A 21,692-nucleotide genomic window follows, 5' to 3' on the forward strand; every position below is an offset into this window, starting at 1 on the left:
CCACCCCCTTTCCAAGAGCTAAAGCTGATATGACAGAGTCATCCTATGTGCATTATCACAGATCAAGCCTATTTGCTAGCACTTCAAAAACCTGCAAAACCTGTTTGACCAGACTTGGCAGCCAAGCAAAGGATATGTGTGTGTACAGCAATGGGCAACAGTGGCTCTGTCACACCATCTTCAGATGTTTTCAATACTATTTGCTGTCCCCAGCACATGGTAAGCAACCCTGATAACAGCCTGAATATGTTGCACGTGGTAGATGCTTGGTAATATGGGGAAACGGGGAGGTAAGATGAGTTCAAGTAACGAAGTACTAGCAACCAAGTTGCCCTCTCCACTATCATCACTGAATAACAAGCCTCTTTTCTCTACCACTCTCCACCAGGCTGTCTACTGGACAACATGGGGGGTGGTGGTTCTTCTGCAGCGCTGCCTAACCCAAGGATAACAGACCTGTCCATCAACGAGGTCACAATGCTGAACCAACTAGCAGAACGTCGCGACAGCTCAACCAGCACCATCAGCTCTGCCTACACCGTCAGCCGCAGGTCATCAGGGATATCCCCTTACTTCTCCAGCCGCCGTTCCAGTGAAGCGTCACAGTTTGGAACCCGGCCAAACAACACAAGCTCTGCTGACTCCTACGACCCCATTTCCACGGATGCCTCTCGCAGATCAAGCGACGCCAGCCAGTGCAGCGGAATCCCAGGTCTTCTGAACCTCACACCGGTGCAGCACTACAGGCTGAAAGCCAAGTACGCGGCTGCCACAGGGGGCCCTCCACCCACCCCCCTGCCTAACATGGAAAGGATGACCCTGAGGAATAAAATTTCCCTTCTGGATGGGCCAGAGCCTGCTCTGCCTTCTTTTCGCCTTCCTCCTGGGCCACGGCGTTGCAGTGACAGCAACGCTTATGGGTATGGTGCATCCCTGGGATTTGCTCACGATGGGCCTGGCAACAATGCAAGACGCGCAAGTGATCCGGTGAGGAGACCTGCTGGAGAGCCAGTTTCCCTCCCTAGAGTCCATCGTTTCAACAGCACCAACAGTATGAACCCACTCCACCCTCCTGCAGACAGAAGGAACCTCGGCCTTCCAAACTTTGCACGTTCCGACGGAAGCCTTGCCAGGCACATCTATTCCCCACGGCCTCCGAGTATCACCGAGAACGTTGCCATGGAAGCGATGTCTGGCGAGGCCGATGGCTCCGTCGGAGATGATGACATTGTGCTACCTGATGACGTAGTGCAATACATCAAATCGCAAAACGGTGTCATGGCCGCAGACAACTCTTCCACAGCCTATGGCAATGAAATGCAGAACTTCCAAGTGAATGCAAAAGTGCAACACAGCAACCTGGGAAGCCAACTCAGCAGGGTGGCTGCTCCAGATGTGGGTATGAATCACGCAGCTCCAGTGATGAGTGAGTGTCACATGAACTTTGGAGCAGATTCTGACTTGAGCAAGAACAACATGCCTGTCCAGTGGAATGAAGTCAGCTCAGGTACGATGGACACATCCTCTGCTCAAGCAAAGCAGCAGTTCCCTCCACGTAACTTAGCTGTGGTTCATCAAAAGCACAATTTTGGCCAGTATCAGAACTTCAGCCATCAGCAGATGCAGGTGGGTCAAAACAACATGAATGGAAACCTGCAACAGTTTGTGCAGAAAAACACAAGCATAGATGGACAAAGGTTAAACTGCATGCACTTAAGGCAGCAACAGGTGAATCCGGGACCCAGTAACAATCCAGATTTGAACTCACATGAAGCATACCATCAGGTTCATCAAATGCTGAGCCCAAACACAATGGGGGGTGACCTCCACCAGCTTTCTCCTCCCTGTAACAACATGATATTGAAGCCTGCATCCCATGCTCATCCTCAGCAGATAGATATTATGGCTGATCCCACTTCAATGGTTGACAGTAGCAGAGAATGCATAATGCACAGTCAGGTCACACAGGAACCAGGACATCAGCAGGGCTTTTCGTCTCAGCCAAATCACATGAACTTTCCCATGACACAGGAGGTCTTCCATCAACCTTCTGCATTAATGACCTCCAGTCAGCAAGACTTTGAGCCACAACAGGATATGATAGGTACCGTTGCACAGAGCTTCCCTTCTGGTCTAGTTCAGCCTCATCCTCCACCTAATCCCAGTCCAGCAAACAGGCACCGAGGGATGTGTGCTATGCAGCACTTGGGCTACATGAGAATATCTCACCCAGCCAGTGATGTGAGCCCAGGGCAGGAAAGGGTAGAGTTCACCCCCAAGAGAACAACTGGTGTAGCATCATCACAGCCACAGCAATACAATAACAGCATGGGGGGAAACCATTTGATGCACTATTATGGCCAAATACATATGTATGAACAAAATGGGAATTTTAATACCCATGCAGACTGTAGTGTAAGACAACAGCAGTGTGCACTGAACATCAAGCCAGCCACAATGCCATCTCCTGGGGCTAATCAAGTATCAAGCACTGTGGACTCACAGGTTCTGGAGCCTCCTCAGATAGATTTTGATGCCATCATGGACGATGGGGACCATTCAAGTCTGATGTCAGGGACCCTGAGCCCTAGTATCCTACAGAATCTCTCCCAGAACTCTTCCCGCCTTACAACTCCCCGGAACTCTCTGACACTGCCATCCATACCAGCTGGAATTAGTAATATGGCAATAGGGGACATGAGCTCTATGTTGACAACCCTAGCAGAAGAAAGTAAATTTCTGAACATGATGTCTTAACGCTTAAAGCATAACTGTCTAGAAGTATCCAAGAGATTACATGCTAAGCAATTTTATGATTCTTTTTTAAAAAAATAAAAAAACAGGTTTCCATAGAGTAGACCTTTTTTTTTTACAAGTATTAAATACATTAAAGGGATTCCAAACACAGGGAAAATGTCTTTGTACAAACATGTATAAACCTCATAAAAGAAGTACTGAAAGGGTGCGCCTCTTGCATTATTTTTGTGCTTGTTTTTCAAAAACATTTATCTAAAGTGTCCATCTTTGTAAAACAATAGCACATTTGGCATCATTTTAAAAAAATCTGACCATCACTTCCACTATTTTCCCTTGTCATAGGCTGAAAGTCTCATAGGTTGCAATCCAATGTAGCAAGCCACGCTCAGCTTACTTCTGAGTAGGCATCTACTAGGATTGCTTCAGTAGTTTCTCAGCCCTTCAGCTACAGGAAAAAAGATGGAACTTGTTCAGATGTGGAACACTAGAGAGTTATGGGCATAAATACTGAAAAGCATTGTTTCATTTGAAGCTCTGCTTTGAAACTGCACCTGTTTTGCCGTCTCCTTTTGGTTTTCCCTTAATTATCACTGCAAAAATGCGGTTTCTTGCCCACTTCAGTCACAAATGGATGGGTGCAGTTTTGACCCAAACCCAAAAGCCATACTGTGTATGCTTAACGCTTTGCTTTGTGACCAGATGGTGCAGGCATGCACACACATGCGTGTGTGAATGCACACATACACAGCATTGTTTATGCAGCCAATATAGCTCTTTGCAGCTTAGCCAAGAAGCATCAGCTCCTGAACAGTTTTGCAGCAAAGTGCCTTACTGTGCGTTAGTTGCTGAGTCGTCAAGGCATCTCTTGTCCATTAACGTCAACTAAAGTGTATCTTAAAGCATATATAAAATAAAGATGCATTAACGTAAGGCACTAGAGTCTATATAATAAGACATTTGAGAGGGACACATTGATGGGGAGGAGATGTGAAAGATGGATGCCTTGTGTGGAATTGTTTGTTTTTTAATCAGAGGGTAATTTTTACAAGTTGGTTTATATCACAGAGAATTTAGTGGAGGTTTGAAAATGCCACTAATTTAAAATCATTTCTACACTAGTAGGATAATGTTCCCTGCCATGCATAACACAAAATGGTTATTAAAGACTGCGAATCACTTTCTAAACATTGAAATTGAAAGCACAAAGGGGATGGCTGCATCAGAGCCACATTTATCACTTTGGGGTACTTTTTGATTATGTTATAGGCAGAAGGTGTTTGCCCTCCATTCACTAGTCTCTCCATGTCTGGTATATGGTGCCACTGGAAAGGAGCACAGTTCTCCTTACAAGTTTTTGGCGTGGCAGAGTTTTCAAGGGGTAGATTTTCACATCAGTTTTGCATTGGTTACCCTTCCCCCTTATTATAGTGGAACTCCCATACATCCTAAATGCTAAATCTAATAGTACAGGAGCAGAATCAGCATGCCAAAATGTCAGGAAAAGATCACTTTGGTCGTGACATTAATCACATCAAAAAAATTAAGATGAGAATTAGGCATGAAGTCCCACTGAAATTAGTGAAAGATTTCAAAATTGCATTCTTTATTATTTTCTCATTCACAAAGGCTAAATACAAGACCTTGGGGGGAAGGCAGAGAATAAAATCCACTGGGTTTTCTGGGTTTTGCAGTATCATGTGTTCTGTCATTGCCTATCTAACCAGAATGTAATCAAAAATTGTGAATGAACTTTGATCAAGTGAATTTGATGTTCATCCTTTATTTCAAACTGCAGTGTAACCTGTTGGCCTAGACAAGACTGGTGAGCCTCCTCACAGGGCATGACCTTCAAGGGATAATTATAAAAGGGTTGCAGAAAGGCTTGGTTGTGTGAATCATGATCATTGAACTTTTCGTGGAATTACAATAATCAAGAGTGTTAGTGGGCCAAGTCCGTTTTGGATGCCCCTTGAATTAATGGATCAGAACTTTGCCTGGTGGCAAGCTGCCATCTTCCATGGATACATGGGGGTGGGGGAGTCACCCACTTACTCATTGCTTTCTTCAGCTTTACAAAGTGGTCTTCCTGCCTTTACTGTAATAGTATTATAACAACAATACTGGCTTTGTATATATATTCTGTATATTAATAAGAGTACTGTAGCTGAATTGTTCTGTCTTTATACCTTCAGGACCTTTTTAGCTGTTTTCTACATCATAAGGATTGCAGTCACATGCTGTAACTGTATATAAATGTTTTTGTACATTAAAAAAAGTAATTTTTTTCATAATTTCCATTTGTTATTACTTTTTACTATCAAGGCTGCAGTCACAGCAGAAGCCTTGCTTAAAGCACAGTGCAGATTCATTGATGGGCCACTTCACACACTATAGAGTTAAGTGCATAGGCAAGATGTTAAAGGTTAAAAATGTAAAGTGTGAATATGACAAACATCTTTGCAGAGCAGTGGGCTGTGATTAGCTACAACTTACTAATGAGTGGACTCTTGGAGAAATTGGCATGAGGTGTGAGATCATGGCCTTGATTCTTCTGGGTCAAATCCTGACCGTCAGAGGCTACAGCCAATGCAAGGAAGACTGTACTCCCTGTTCTCTGATGAACGAATGGCTGCTCAGTTAAGAAAGGGTGCCACAGCACCCTTAAATGGGCTAATATATGCTTGCAACCTCTATGAATGGAGCAAATGGTTTAGCACTAGCATCCTCAGTGTTGCTTGGGAATTCTAGGGGGGGGGGGACCAGTGCAGTTTAGGAAGGTTCAGTCCTCGATCTTGATTCAAAATGGCATCCAACTATATCCAAACATAGATGAAAACCTGCTCCTAATCTCAGGAACCACAATGCAAAATTTGATTACACTCTCTTAAGAGATGTCCAAATGAATAGCAAACAAATAGCTTTGCATACCATACTTTCCCTGCATATTTCTTTTGTCTGACTATTGTTGCTCCTTGCTGGAACAGACTCCTGGTTTTTTAAACCTGCAAAAACCAGTTTCTCAGAGCGGCTATACCACCAGTAGTGATCCCTCTCATACATTATACTTTCACTATACACATTTGGTTAAAATTTGTACAATTGTAAAGGTTCTGTCCATTACCTTGGATTCAGATGGCACACAGTTCAAACGTAGATGAAAACCTGCTCCTTGATCTCAGGAAGTTTGTAGCCATTTTTCGGTCCTCGGGAAGGGTGAATTATTCATCCTGTTTCTGGAGTGACGAGATGCAAAGAAAGGGAAAGAAAGATCAGCTGCACTGGGGATTTCAGCAGGTGCAGAATATCTTACTGCTGCATGACAAGCTGCAGTTGCAAAAAAAAAAGTCTTCTACAAAACTATAAAAAGGTTCAGGAGTCCTTTTCTCCTGTGCCTCTTGTCATCCTGAGAGTAGCAAATTCTGTATCTGCATATTATGAATGTGGAATTAAAAAGCAAATAATTGGCTGAATACCAGAAACCCCATCAGCCATGATTTTCTCTGCAACACCCTTGCTCTGCTTACTATCTAACCAGATTAAGAGTTCTGGAGAACCTGAAAGTTTGCACATTGTTTGGTGATATTTTGGTTGCCTTAATAAAGGTATTGATCAAATACGTTTTTTGAATCCAGCTCAAAGATGTGCATCTACTGGTATGTGTACAGAATGGAACCCTCAATAAGATGTTAGAGCTAAAGCATTGCCCTCTAGGCTCTTTACCTAATAGCAGAGTCACACTTAGAAATGTGAGTGGTTAGAAGAACACTTTGGTGTTTTTTGAACTTCTCAGAACTGCATAGCCAAGTGACATCATGATGCAAATATCAACACTGTCCATTTTACTGATATCTAGCAATGGAAGTCTTCTTCAGTGCATCTATATTGCTTAAAATGTGCATCTTGGACAATTAAACTTTTTTGAAAATGTTTCTAAATACCGAGTTGCAACACTTTACTCTGACTATGAGTGTATTGTGATGAACACTGTGGAAGCGAATCATTTGGTCTCTAGTACAAATTTGGTGTCAATTACCTCAGGGCTCTTTATGAACTCGTGTGTTTTTAGTCTTAATCATCCCTAAATTTTATTTCACTGGAAAAGAATGAGTATTATTCACATTAAGAAGCTGGCTCTCCAGGGCCTCAGATGAGTGTTTTTAGGCAGCAGGCATTTTACTCATCTGGACAGAAGCAGCAGGAGGACACTGGACTTGGCTGCCCAAGCCCCTAGTCTTGCTTGTCTCTCCATTGGTGGGAGCACTGCTGATACCAAGCTAGTTCAACAAGTTAGCAACCAAAGCAACCACCAGTTGAGGAGCATACAAAGCTGCCTGTTACTGAGATCATTGGTCCACAATCTTGTCCTGTGTCCTTTGCCTCTCCTGATTGGCAGCAGCTCTCCAGAGTTTCTAGCAGAGGTTAACTGATAAGTTTAATTGGAGGTACCAAGGATTTCACTCGATACCTTCTTGCAAAGAAGATGCTCTACTACTGAGCTAAGGCTCCTCCCCAAAGAGGAACTGCCATCTCAGATTTTAGATTTGACATGTAGCCCACGTTGCAAGAAGAGTTTAGAGACATCCTTGCAAAGCATGTTGCCAGGATGTTAAGGCTTGCAGGATGTACCATTACCGGAAATCGAAAGTTGATAAGCCAACATCCACACAAGAGTCTCTTCTTTTTATTAAAGTTATTCTTTCTCATTCATTTACTGGTTCTCATTTGAAACCTAAAATCAGGACAACACATTAGCCAAAAACACTAGCCACTGTCCTAAAAGTGGGACCTTGTCACACTCTATCCAAGAGCAGCCATTCCAGTGCCCCCCTGAATGGTCTCAATCTTCTACCAGGAGTGCTTTTGTTCTTTAGGGACTGTTGGGTCCATTTGGAAGACAAGCTGTATTATAAATCAACAGAGCAGTCTGTATTATTGGGATGGCAATTTATGACCAACCAAGGCCTCTTGCTGACAGCTATTTAACATGTGAGTAAAATGGCCTAACAAAACAAACCTGTCCCTGTAATGGTAATTTCTCCCTCCAAGATTTATGTTTCATGTAAACCTGCAAACTGCCACTTTAAATACGTGGCTGTAAATGTAAGATAAAACAAACAAGACCAAAGTTAAGCTCTTAAACTTGGGGTTGATCTTGACTCCTGCATCTGCAAGGCACATCAACTCCCCCTGTTTACAGACCCACTCTTCCAGTCCCTTGTTTTGCCTTCTGGGTAGATGCTATGGAAGCATTTTGAAAGTTGCAGTGGCTTGCAGATAAAGGACTTTCGCAGCTGCATCTGGAGATGCCAGGGACTGAGCCTGGGGCATTCTGCAAGAAGAGCATGTGCCCTACTACTGAGCAGCAATGCTCTTCTGCAAAGTGCACTGCTTACCTTCCACCACCAGCACCCAGAAAACCAATGCAAATAAGAAGGGTGATATTTCAATTACAGCATGCATATCTATCTATCTATCATTCATCTATCTATCTATCTATCTATCATCTATCTATCTATCATCTATCTATCAACTAATAAGTTATGAGATTAACCAACTAAGCATTCTATTAAACTTATTTAAGTGTTCTGAAGGGAACTACTATTATAGTAAATTACTAACAGTCCATCCTTTAGAACCCCTACAAGACAAGCTAAGCATTGTAGAGTAAATGAATACTGTGCACATGATGCACCAAAGTGCCTCCAGCAATGTGTAGTGGGGGGAACTGATGAAGATAGTGATTCTTAGTGTGAGAACAGAGTATCAGTTTATTTCCATTGTGTGTCAATTTTGCATGTATTCATAAATCTATTCTATCCATGAATCCACATTAATTGAGCTTTCTTTTTTAAAAAAAAAATCAGTATGAAACTTTGTACTCAAATGCATGGTTTTATTACAAAATTTTAATTCTATCCAAGGAAGTCATCCCATTAGCACATGGACTTGCACCTGTGCAACTGGACTACCTCTCCCTTGCCTCTCCCCACATGCTCTCATGCTCCCCCCATCTACTCCAGGGGATTGGGGGGAAACCCAGAACAGATGGAGGACATGGGGGAACACAAGGAGATGGAGAGGAAGTCCCATAGCACAGGTTGTTGCACCAATGGGACAACTTCACTAGATTCAGCCCAGTGTTTTAAAATACATACTTTATCTCAGTGTCTGCACTTCTAATCACCACTCTTGTATGTATTTTGGTTTGTTTGTTTGAAACAAGGATGTTATTGCAAAATTCACAGAAATGAGCAGTCCAAAAGATCTGTGTTGTGTATTAGTGTGGGAGGTTAAAATTAGGTTTGCATAAAAAATGTAGACTACATGAAATTCTCTCCCTTCCTTAGTTGTGAGTACTCAAGAGTGTTCCGATTTTCACCCATGAAATATTGGATGGTATGGTAAAAGTAGTAGAAAATTAGATCCACCAAGAAATTGAAAAAGTGGCTTCTAGACTGATGCTACTGTGAAGGCACTGTAGGAAATTAAATCAGTGGTTTTTTTGGCACTGATTGGAAGAGGGCCCTAGCCATTGGGTAAGCTTGGGGGGGGGGTTTCACCGGTGTAGGAGGGCTCAACTCTGCCAAGGGCCTCCCCAGGCCTTAAGCTGGCCCTGTGTCCTCACAACCTTTTCTGGGAAATTCTAAAACTCATTCAAACCCTCTCTCTACTGCCCACAGTCACACTGTACAACATGAATCCCAGTGTACTGGCCACTATCTAGTGCCTGACTATATTAAAATCTACAGGGTGCAACCCATGTTGAATATTTCCCCCACTAAAAAAAGGTCACACCCCTCCAAAAACAAAAATCAAAGTTTACAACAGTCACATCATTTTCTTTCATACCATAAATATATGATGTCAGTATGACTGAGCTACAAGCTAACACTGGAAACACCAAAATCTGGAGCTCCAAAGGTTCTCCACCTCTGTTTTACACATTTGCTGGAGGTGAAATCCTATTATTTATTTATTTATTTTTTAAATGATATTTATTCAAATTTTTTTTTAAATTACAGAAAAAGACAAAGCAGAGAAAGAAAAAAGAAAAAACAAAAAAACAAGCCACATCCAACAATACTAATTCAAAAAACAAAAATACACCACAAACAAATAAAAATAAAACCATCATTCTCAAATCTTCAACTTTCATTACCTTCTTTCTTTGACCTCCTCCTCCTCCCTTTTTTTGTATCCTAGTTAATAATTATCGCAGCAAATCCTTTCTGTATTTCATAATATTCTGTCATTACATTACCTTAATCTATTTTCATCTTATCTTGTAAAAAACCTTAAAACTTAAAACTTAAATCTTATTTTTACCCACTTCTCATAACCATAATATTCTTGCCTAATTCTTTAAACATTTTTGCTAGAGCCAAGTAATTTCGTTCCAACATTTTTCTAACAGTCATCAATTTTATAAAACAATCCTAGTGATAAAAAAAGAAATAGAAACAATCCAATCTTCATCCAGCGTCCCTTCCTCCTGGTCCCGGGTTTTGTCAGTCCTTTTTATCCCATCGATCTAGCGCATTAACCTGGTAACCTTATATCCGAGGCCCTTAAGTCTCTTCCATGTCCCTTCCGCAGCTCTTCTTCATATTCACCTTTCACTCGTGGGAACTCCAGCTTGGTAATGTTTTTGACCCTTTTCAACAAATCAGCCCCTTTTCCATAGTCCAGACTAAACTCCATATGGTATTTAAAAACATGTTTCAGAATCCCTCCAAAATTGAGAGTCCCCACAGCTCCAAACATCTCATGGCCCATTGCCAAACTCGGAAAGTCCAAACATCCCTGCATAGGGGGGGTCTATCCAACCCCCCATTTCCAAACCAGTCCAAACTTTATCTTTCCAAATCTGGCTTTTTCCAAGTTCATTTGTCAAATCCAAAAGCTCATGTTCCTGCTGGGCCGCAGCTCCCTCCATCTCTGGCGCCCAAGATTCCGCAACATCCTCTTCTCTCATCTGTTCTGTCAGGGCACACTCCTGATTTAATTCCTGGGTGGGCTCCATATAGTTTCCCACTGCCTGTTCAAAAATTCTGACCGCATTAGCCATCAAATCCGTCTTCTCAGTTAACTGTTCCAGTAGAGCATTTGTTTTACAGAGAGCACACAACAGAGCTTCTGAATACATTGTCCTACAAGGTCACAAGCCTATTCCCACGATTGTAATCTGTGACAGCTGCAAGCTCCCTGGAATTAGTTACAGTTTCACAGTCTCCCTCTAGGGGGAAAACTTCTATTTGTTCTTGCAACAAAGTTTATTTTTTGAGATATTTTGTCAATATTTGTTCCTTTAAAATGCAAAAGGAAACAGTGGAATCACTATGTTTCTCTTCTTTTAGCTATCTGTCAAAAACGTTTGTCTCTGGTCAATGAGCTTCAAAAGTCAGTCCTGACACCCCGCTCCAGGATCAGGACGGTGGAAAGTTACTTTACTTTAAACTCACTTCTGCAGGTTTAAACAGTCCGAAAAAGATCCCCCTTCTTCTCCTGCTGCCGAAGGGGGGTTCAAGGATTTTAAATGATGAAAGCCAATCCTTTAGAAGCGATTTTCTGAGCTCTAGTTTACGTTGTCTTTGCTTTATTCTGTCTACAAAGAAACGGAAGGCTGACTTCCTGTTTAGACCTTCCCATTTCAGTACCAAATTGAAGTAAATTTTTAAGTCCAATTCCTTTCTGCTCGCAAGTCCTTATTTAAAGTCCAATTGTTCAAAGTTTAAGTACTCACGGGTGCTTATTTTAGAAGCCAAATTGTCCCAGGAAAAAGGCAGCACTCTCCGGCAACGGCTATGCGGCTTCGCTCCACGGAAATAGCAGTTGACTCACAGCACCACGCCACTTCCCCCTCTTCGCTTCGGAGCCCGTTAGTGGGTTCCTTTGCGGGTTGGGGGGGCACTAAGGGTGCCCGCCGAGTCCCATGGTCACAGGCTTCATCCGCCTGTGATTTTTAAAAGGGTCCCCGCTTCGCCGTAGCGGAAAAGACCCGTTTCGCGTGGAGCTGTTCCCTCCAGTTCAGAGGGAGTCCGCCATTGCTGATGGCGCCACCCCGGAAGTCCGAAATCCTATTATTTATTATTTAATGAGGATGAAAGAGAGTGCAAAATATGGTCTGAAGCTCAACATCAAGAAAACTAAGATCATGGCCACTGGTCCCATCACCTCCTGGCAAGTAGAAGGTGAAGAAATGGAGGCAGTGAGAGATTTTACTTATTGGGCTCCATGATCACTGCAGATGGTGACAGCCGTCACGAAATTAAAAGACACCTGCTTCTTGGGAGAAAAGCGATGACAAACCTAGACAGCACCTTAAAAAGCAGAGATATCACCTTGCCGACAAAGGTCCGTATAGTTAAAGCTATGGTTTTCCCAGGAGTGATGTATGGAAGTGAGAGCTGGACCATAAAGAAGGCTGATCACTGAAGAATTGATGCTTTTGAATTATGGTGCTGGAGGAGACTCTTGAGAGTCCCATGGACTGCAAGAAGATCAAACCTATCCATTCTTAAGGAAATCAGCCCGGAGTGCTCACTGGAAGGACAGATCCTGAAGCTGAGGCTCCAATACTTTGGCCACCTCATGAGAAGAGAAGACTCCCTGGAAAAGACCCTGATGTTGGGAAAGATTGAGGACACAAGGAGAAGGGGACAACAGAGGACGAGATGGTTGGACAGTGTTCTCGAATCTACTAACTTGAGTTTGACCAAACTGTGGGAGGCACTGGAAGACAGGAGTGCCTGGCGTGCTCTGGTCCATGGGGTCACAAAGAGTCAGACATGACTAAATGACAACAAGTGTGTGTGTGTGTGTGTGTGTGTGTGCGTGCGCGCGCAATACCCCACAAAATTTTCAAAGAAACTCTTACAACTCAGTAGGGCTTACTTCTGAGTAGACATGCATAAGATTGCACTGTTAGACAAGTTCCTAAACGGACTCCTATCAAAGCATTAACCAGGCTGAAACCTGTCTCAGCTCAACAGTGTAATTACAACCAATGCTTTCAGACCATTGTCAGAATTATAAGTCTTTCAGAAACATAGAAGCTTGACCACCAGTCCACATAGATCAGTATGGTCTGTATTGACTGACAGCGGCTTTCCAAGTTTTCAGACTGCAGTTTCTCCCAGCCCCACATGAAGATGCCCTGGTATTGAACCTCAGACCTTCTGCATGCCAAGCAAATGCTCTGTCACTGAGCTATTTCCCCTGCAAAGTCATACAGAGCCAAAATTGGAACGCCTCATAATCTTTCTCATTCTGCTTCCAGTTTGCTAGGCAGAAAATGACACTGGTAAGGATGGAGATCAATCTAGAGAAAATATGTCAAAAGGGAGGGGGTTGCTCCAAACAAACGCACACCAAATCCTACTTCTGCAGAGGCAATTTATTAACCTTTTACTTATAAATTAAGCTCTGATTTGAAAATTAAGGCATTGTAATTTAATATTAACCCATATGTCATAAAGTAATGAGACAAACTGCAGGGGAAATTGCATTCCATATTGCAAAAGACCCTTGTTATTTATAATGACCAGGATTACAAGTTATGCCAACATTGATGGATCATACTCTAAAAATCTTGATAGCTCATTCATTTCTCTAATTGCATTTATTACAAATTAAATAAGTTGTGCACACCCTCGGTATACAAAGAGACAAAATTAATTTGCAAATCAGTATGTATCTGCCATCAAACTAAGCAAACTGGTAGCTACTTGAGTACAATATGGTGTGCAAAGGATTTTGCAGCATGGGTGTATAGCACAGAGATTTAAATCAGGGTGGCTAACCTGAGCCCCTCCTCCAAACGTTGTTGGTCTCCGGTTTCTATCAGTCCCAGCCATCCTAGCCAATGGTCAGGGATGATGGGAGTTGCGTCTGGAAGGACACAAGTGAGCCACCCCTGATTTAAATGAAGATCTTTTCATCCTGCGAAGAGAGAGAAGTTCTCAGAAGGGACAAAGGCTTCAGTGTATGAAGTCAGGTGTTTTACCTTTTAAATTAGCACAAATATTACTTTTCATTTGCATTAGCAGAGGAGTGTTGCCTTTTTCCTAGCCTCATACAAACTTGAAAAAGGATTAGACCACACAGCATGAAGAGCAAATCAACGCTGGACGAAAGCACTTTCTTTTTTCGAGCCCAAAAGAGATGGGAACTGTCCAATAATGATGATTTTCCAAAGAGAAAGATGAAATCGAGAGGCTCACAGATGTGAAATGCAAAAGGAGGTCAAGGCAGAAAGATGGTATAGAGCGAAAGTCTTGAAGAGTCATGACGTTGATGACTGCAGCTGCGTGCAAGACTGATCACCACTCTTTGGCAACCATTGTGAATTGGCACAAGCTCTTTGGTGACAGGGGAGTTACTAAAAAGAATCCCCTAGCTTTTTCAAAGGACACACGCAACCCAGCATGATCTTATATGGCAATCTTCTACAGCATCTTAATAGTTTTGTGCATCTCAGGGGCAGTTCTAGGGGCAGCTATTTACATGGTCAGTTGTCCTCGTATGGAGATAGTGGTGGAGCAGTAGCAGCAGTACAGAGGCAGAGACTACATTAGCCCCAGACATCACATGACCAGTGGTCAGGGATGATGTGAGTTATAGTTCAGCAACATCTGGAGGGCCAAAGTTCCCCACACCTCCAGTACCATTTATTCACCTATAAATATGGACCTAAGAACAGGGGAAGGAGGAAGGCAACTTGACAAACAGTGCTAATTTACCCAATAAGGTAAAGGTAAAGGGACCCCTGACCATTAGGTCCAGTCGTGACTGACTCTGGGGTTGTGGCGCTCATCTCACTTTATTGGCCGAGGGAGCCAGCGTACAGCTTCCGGGTCATGTGGCCAGCATGACTAAGCTGCTTCTGGCAAACCAGAGCAGCGCACTGAAACGCCGTTTACCTTCCCACCAGAGCGGTACCCATTTATCTACTTGCACTTTGATGTGCTTTCGAACTGCTAGGTTGGCAGGAGCAAGGACTGAGCAACGGGAGCTCACCCCGTCTCAGGGATTCGAACCGCTGACCTTCTGATCGACAAGTCCTAGGCTCTGTGGTTTAACCCACAGCGCCACCCACGTCCCTTACAATTTACCCAATAGTATACCCATTAAGCCCCACAAGGTTCCTTGGCCATCAGCAGCAAAAGCCAGATTTGGGTCCCCTTCACTCACTGCATCTGGCTGCCAAACATTTTCTAAGACCCCCATCCAAGCAGATGAGGTTTGATCAGCAGCTACTAGTCAAAACGTTGCACTCAAACATGCATCTTCTAATCACTGAGGAAGCATTGAAGAAATATCCTTAGCTATTAACAATACAAAAGGCTAGAGAAAAGGTCTTAGGACTATTCCGTCCTTGAACAAGGGTGTGACTCTTTATAAAGCAGTGAACATTTTTTCTTTCTTGGCTGATCTTTAAGACATTCACCGGATGCAGAACTTTCATCCTTCAAAATGTGTTCGAACATACTGAGTTTTGCTTTTTTAAAGAAGAAATATGTGTGGGGTTTTTTATAATTACAAAAAGGGTTTGAATTACTGTGCTTTATTTAACTTTGCAAAAGAGTCAAGCAATGTGGCTTCCATTCTTGAACAATCTAGGAAAGGAAGTAAATCCAGATGTGATTCCCACTTGCACATTTAGTGACATTCTATGCATAAGTAGAATAGTAGCCAAAGAGACATGCCATGCTTTCGTACAATCTCACACACACTTTATGCTATGTATTGTCTCCTCAAAATTCTACCATTTTGGATTCAACACAGATACCAATTATTATTAAGAATCTTCACTTAAAAGGTTTGTTGAAAGTTTCATTCATTTCATTATGCTGCTTCATTCTTTTATATTCAAAAGGCAGAAGCATAAATAACTATTCTGATTTTCCTGGCAAGAACTGTAGCTTTCCAATGTGTAACATGCTGTCCCTTCAGTCAGCTTAAACTATATGTCCATCTGTTATAGTCTATTCTGCCCATTTCATTCAAAACAATATACTGAGTGATCAATCGCAGGTAACATTCTGGAAGCAAACCAATGTCATACAACATCACCAACAAACAGATTTTCAGCATGCTGGTAAATGCATGGAGATATTTTCAAAAGTTTCATTTTGCCCAATGTTTACTACTGTTTCAAAACATCGTATTTAGCCCCAGAAGATGACAGTGGAAAGCCTTCAATGTAGTTGCATAGTAGGTGACACTAAGCTACAGTGAATTTTTGTACAATTTTGAATTTGAGCAAAATTTCAGTATTTGGATCTTAATGAAGTTGTCATTAATAAATTGAATTACTATAATGTAAAAAATCCAAATGGTTAACCATATTGCAAATATTGCACAAAACTGAAATTAAGATCATATACATTAGAATTCTTGGAAGCAAATTTATGTATTATTGCGGCTCTCTCCCACATAACTGCCCAGTGATCCTCAGATGAAGGGAAGTATATAAATTTAATAAACAAACAAAATTTACCTATAATATACAATAAACATGAGATTACTAACACTGATGCACCTAAAGTAGAATCACCAGAAGCAAGAATATAGTTTAGTGCTCATATCCCTTGTTCCCAAACAAAAGATTGCTAATTCCACATGCAGCAGATTGCCAGTGATAACCTACACAGAAACAAAAGCTTACTTAGGGTTGCCATACATCTGGTATACACCAACAACTGGGAAACACTGGCCTGCGAGCGCTCCAATTGGAAAACAGCCTTTACCAAAGGTGTCATGGGCTTTGAAGATGCTCAAACTCAGGACAAAAGGGCGAAATGTGCTAAGAGGAAGGCACACTTGGCAAACCCTCACCATGATCAACTCCCACCCGGAAACCTATGTCCCCACTGTGGAAGGACGTGTGGATCCAGAATTGGCCTCCACAGTCACTTGTGGACTCACTGTTAAAACCATGTTTATGGAAGACAATCTTACTCAGCTACAAATGATTGCCAGAAAAGAAGAATATATAGCTAGTATTCAGCCCATGTAAACAGTGCCCGGGTGGAATCGCAGAAGTGTCCTGGAAAATCCAGACGAATGGCAAACCATACATATGTCAGAAGCGTAGTTTTTGGCGAATTTCATTAAAAGTAGCTCAAAAATTCATTTTATTTTTTGGAGAATTTTTAGAGATTCTTTGTGGGGGAAGCTCAACAACTTTGCCAAAAGAACACAACAACTTTTGTGTTCAGGTTTTCTGGTTGAACTACTTGAGAAAAAAGTCTTTTCTCAGACTGCACTTTGATTGTGGAGCTCCCTATCACAGAGGGAAAGCAGATGATATAAAGAGGATTGGGGGGGACCCTCATGGGTGAAATGTGTGAAATGGTAGCAATTCTGTGTAGCCCTGTCCTGTTTTCCCACATGTACACCCCAGTCACATGTAATAGCTGTTGGTGCAAAAGAAAATTAATAATCACAAAGTATGCAAAAAAGTAAAGCATGGAAATATAGATTGTTAGACCTTTAAAATATGTTTCTCCAAGTGAGTTCCAAAATGTTCCCTTAAAAAGTTCATTTCCACACGTTTGGCAAGTTTAAAAATGATTTACTTACAAATTCTCCAAAGGTCAGATTCATGTGCTTCAGAAAAGTTGCATAGGCAGTAAAACATAGCTTTGTAAGTGGAAAGTGGTAAAAGTTTCTAGATTATTGGTACAGGAATTTAAGTGTGGCCTGTGAGAACCATGCAGTTGAGCTGGTGCAACCAGCTCAAACCTCTTCACATACTGAGCTTTTCAGGTGGACTGGGGGAAAACAATAGGTTTGATTGACCTATTTCCTCCCAAAGAAAAGGAAGTGACATAGCCAAGCCTGGTAGGACAGCTTACTCTATTAACCCCTTCATGTTCTAATTAGACTTAAGCATGTTGGTTATATGAGGCTGGTTATCCCACAACAGCTGCATGTTCAGAAAGCTTGAGAAGAGACCCTATCCACATGCCAGGATATGCACAAAGATCAAATGTGGGTGATGCAGATCCTGTTGGCCCAGAATCCCTCATTGCATGTGGGGAAAACATTGGCATAGGGTCCTTTCTCCTGTTCATCAAATGCGCAGTCAGCAGGGGGCATAAGAACATAAGAAGAGCTCTGCTGGATTAGAGCAAAGGCCCATCTAGTCTAGCATCCTGTTCTCACAGCAGCCAACCAGATGCCCATGGAAAGTCCACAAGCAGAATCTGAGTGCAAGAGCACTCTCCCCACTCATAATTCCCAGGAACTGGAATTCAGAGACATACTGCTTCCAGTGGTGGAAGTAGAGCATGGCATGACAACATGCATGATCATGGCAGGTGCAACCCCATTCTCCCCCTCCATAGTTATGAACTACCCTAGCAATAGCAACAGCAATTCTCAGGGTTGCTACCTTGGTAAAAGGCCAGACTGAAACCATGTGGGCAGAAGATGTTACCAGACAAGCGTGAGAGCAACTCAGCAGGGGAACAACCATACCAGAGCTTTTAATATGGAAAAGGTGTTTTAGACTCACCCAGCAACTCTCTCTTGCTAGCAATAATACCAAGAAGGCTTGTTCATTCCAGTCTCAGCCTGTCTCAATAAGTGCCATTTTATCTCCTTTGCAGATGAAGCAAAGTCTTTAAGGCATCAACTGAAAATGGCCTGTCATTGATTACAAAGTTATTTAGTTACGGGTATGTAACTCTAAACTGCAGAGCTACGTATTGCACTTTATTAGTGAATGCCGGCTGCTGAAGGATATGGAGAGATCAATAGGATATGACAGGGTGGCTGGGGCGATTTTGCTTTCATTCAACATGTTGCAGAATTATGGATTTGCAAAATGCTTCCCAGATGTTATTAAGATTTGTATCTGCTGTGGAAGAGGCTGGGCACTAAAAAAACAAAAAAGGGGGGGATATTAGTTTTTCTGCATTTCCACAAAATGATAGAGGACAAAGAAAGCATTAACGGTGATTAAATTCTTTAAAATATATAACAAAATATAAAAAATTGCCCAGTAGCACCTTAGAGACCAACTAAGTTAGAGACCTTAGAGTTGGTCTCTAACATGCTACTGGACAATTTTTTTATTTTATATATATATATATGTATACTGCATCAGACCAACATGGCTACCTACCTGAATCTAATTTCTTTAATGTAAATGTGTTCAAAATATCCACATTATTGAAGGGTGGGGGAGGGACAGAAAAGGCCAAGATTTGGGGGCTGCTGCTGCAGAAGGCATATTGCTTTGGTTGTTCTGAAGATGTTTGTAAGGGGTTTCAGGATGGCAAGCACATAACAGGGAAAAGCAGAGCCACACATTCTCTGTTAAAGGGTAAGGTGCGAAGGAATAGCTTTTCAAGGAACCAAGAAGCTTGGTCTAAGGTCACAAGAAGCAGCCACATGACTGAAACTAAGGAAGCCTGAATCTGACCCGGTCCTAGATGGGAATACACCTGGGGAACCCCTTACACATTGCCTTGAATTTGATGGAGGAAAGTTGGAATTTAAATGAACTAAGATTGCAAACCTACACATATTTAACTAGGGAGTGATACCCAGTTCAACACACTGGGACACAATTCCAGCTAATCATGCACTGCACATATATAAATAGGGAAGGAGGAGGGAGGGAGACTTGAGAGAAGCACCCTCCTACTCAGAGCAGAGGACTGTTGGGAGGGAAGGAGGAGCCAGGTCTGGTGGAAAGCACAGAAGCAGGAAGCAGTGGGGTAGTGAGGGAGAGGGAATCTCTATTAGCACAGAGTCAGTGAAAAGAAAATTGGGTACTATCATTGCAAATATGGGATCTAGGGATCTGGCAGTGACCTGGAACAGGAATAAAGAGCACAGGACTAATAGGCAGGGACTGTGCATGACAACAAAAAGTAGAATCTGTAAGCAAAGGCGGTCAGAGACAGATTCTTCAGAACCCTGGACAGGACCCAGGGAAGAGACAACTTGGTCCAGAGAAATGTTTAAGGGCTGGGGAAACTTTGGCCCTCCAAATGTTTGCTGGACTATAACCCTCCATCATCTCTGACTGTAAGCCTGGGACTGATGGCAGCTGGATTCCAGCAACATCTGGAGAGCCACAGGTTCCCCAAACCTGCCTATGAGTCCTCAGCCTAGCCAGGCCTCCTCAAACCCACCTCCTTACTGGAAAGTGGAGATCTTCAAAGTGGTAGTCCTCTGGCCTGGAACTTGGAGCCTGGCACACCATAATCTCGCACTGGGCACACTGCCAGCTAAGATGAGCAGCCCTGGTGGCACATGAGGCCTTGGTGGCCTAGCCCCTCACTGGGTTTCAGCTCAGGGGCTAATGTCATTCATGGTAATGGGCCAAGGTCTCTGATTCTTTCAATAATCTGTCAGCATTTTGGTAAGCTGTGCCCCTGGACTTTCTGACTCTGCAGACTCCCTTCCTTCAAGTAATTGTTCGAATTGCTACTATTAGCCTGGGCCATGTTATGGAGCTTATGGAAAGGAAAGATTTTTATTTGAGGGTTTTAATCCCTCAGAATTTTGTTGTTGTTGTTGTTTGGGGGGGGTGGTAACTGTTACCTGCTTCAAGTGTTTAGAATACCATTGCCTATATAAGATTGTCCGTGTGTGTGTGTGTGAGAGAGAGAGAGAGAGAGAGAGAGAGAGAGAGAGAATGTCTCTCGGTTTTGTAGTTGGGAGTCACTGAAAACATGGGAAAGTGGAGGGAAGGAACAACCTATTGGGAACGCCAAAGGATATTTTAGCTTTGCACAGAAGAGGTCTAACACCTCATAACTCATGGGAGTATGCCAAGAAAGCCAGAAGTAAACCCTGAAATACCTTTCCTTAATGTGTAAGACAAAAACCAACCCAAAGCACATTACCCTTGGCTCATGTCTCTCTTGGAACTTCTCAGGTTTGGGACAATGAATGGCAGCAAATGCAGAGTGGGGATGATGGGGCCTCCCTTCCCACAGGAAGGCCACGTGAAGTACATCTAAGTTGCCAAGAAGTTGTTTTTAATTCACCTTTCTGGAGCATTTCCTTCAAAAGAAGTGAAACACGTACATTCCTGTTGAAGCAGACTAATGCAGCCCAGACAATAATACCCTATAAATATTCATGATTTTGTTTTAACATTAAGATAACATCTGTTTGAAAACATCTGCAATCTGTTTTCAATGCTTCAGTAACATTTAAATTAAGTGTAACTAATACAATAAAGCTCTATTAGGGATAATGATAATGAAAGATGCCCATTAAGAGACATGAATAACATGGACTGCAGGCCACAGCAGGGGAGCAGGAAACAGACTCAGGCAAACTTAAGCTCAACCATTATCAAGGCTCTTCTCCACCACCACCACCACCGCCACAGCGGATTACTGGTTAGAATGGTCTTTGGCAGCTTTTCAGTTATCTTGAGATGGCAAGAACATAGACACACCTTATATGCAGGTACTGATCAGATCTGCCTTCCCATTCTGACAATATTCACTTGGAAGGGGCCCTGTGTATTTCAATGGAATGATTTCCAAAGTAGGAGGCTTGAGGCAGGCCTCCGCAACTTGAGACTTGCCACGTTGAAAATCAGCCCACCAGCCATGCATGGCAACCCACCTTGATGGTCATTGCTCCCCAATAGGGAGCCCACAAAACAATGGATTTGTCAAGCGCTCAGCAGCTCAAAACACCTGGCTAGTAGGTTTGATTTGGTTTGGTTTGATGTGCCACCAGTTGTGTAGGACTGCTTTAGATTCTTAGCCTTACTGTATTTAGCTCAGGCTCAACTGTGATCTTTGAACATCTTCCTGAAGTACAGCATCTGTTTCAGAAGCCTGGGATCCTAATATCGCACAAGGCACATTTATGTACCACGTCATAGGGTTAAACAATATAGTTGTTGCTCCCTCTAGTGGCCAGACATAATTCGATTTTCCCTTAGGAGT

The 21,692-nt window shown here is 42.6% G+C and overlaps 1 protein-coding gene and 1 long non-coding RNA gene across 2 annotated transcripts in view; one reads left to right on the forward strand and one right to left on the reverse strand.

Annotated features, from left to right (window-relative positions):
* The window catches only part of GLI2 (GLI family zinc finger 2), a 196,690-nt gene extending 191,827 nt beyond the window's left edge, over positions 1-4,863 (forward strand). Inside the window, exon 14 of the mRNA XM_081005644.1 lies at positions 389-4,863. Within this exon, the coding sequence (XP_080861770.1) occupies positions 389-2,757 (2,369 nt within the window). The 3' untranslated portion in view covers positions 2,758-4,863. The remainder of the gene's footprint in view (positions 1-388) is intronic.
* Positions 1-21,692, reverse strand: part of LOC308479378 — a 37,828-nt gene that overhangs the window by 6,014 nt on the left and 10,122 nt on the right. The window contains exon 3 of the long non-coding RNA XR_013987652.1: positions 5,879-5,990. This is a non-coding gene — a long non-coding RNA (uncharacterized lncRNA). The remainder of the gene's footprint in view (positions 1-5,878; positions 5,991-21,692) is intronic.

Source organism: Podarcis pityusensis (genome assembly GCF_964106645.2).
Source record: "Podarcis pityusensis genome assembly, chromosome: 1".
NCBI lineage: Eukaryota > Metazoa > Chordata > Lepidosauria > Squamata > Lacertidae > Podarcis > Podarcis pityusensis.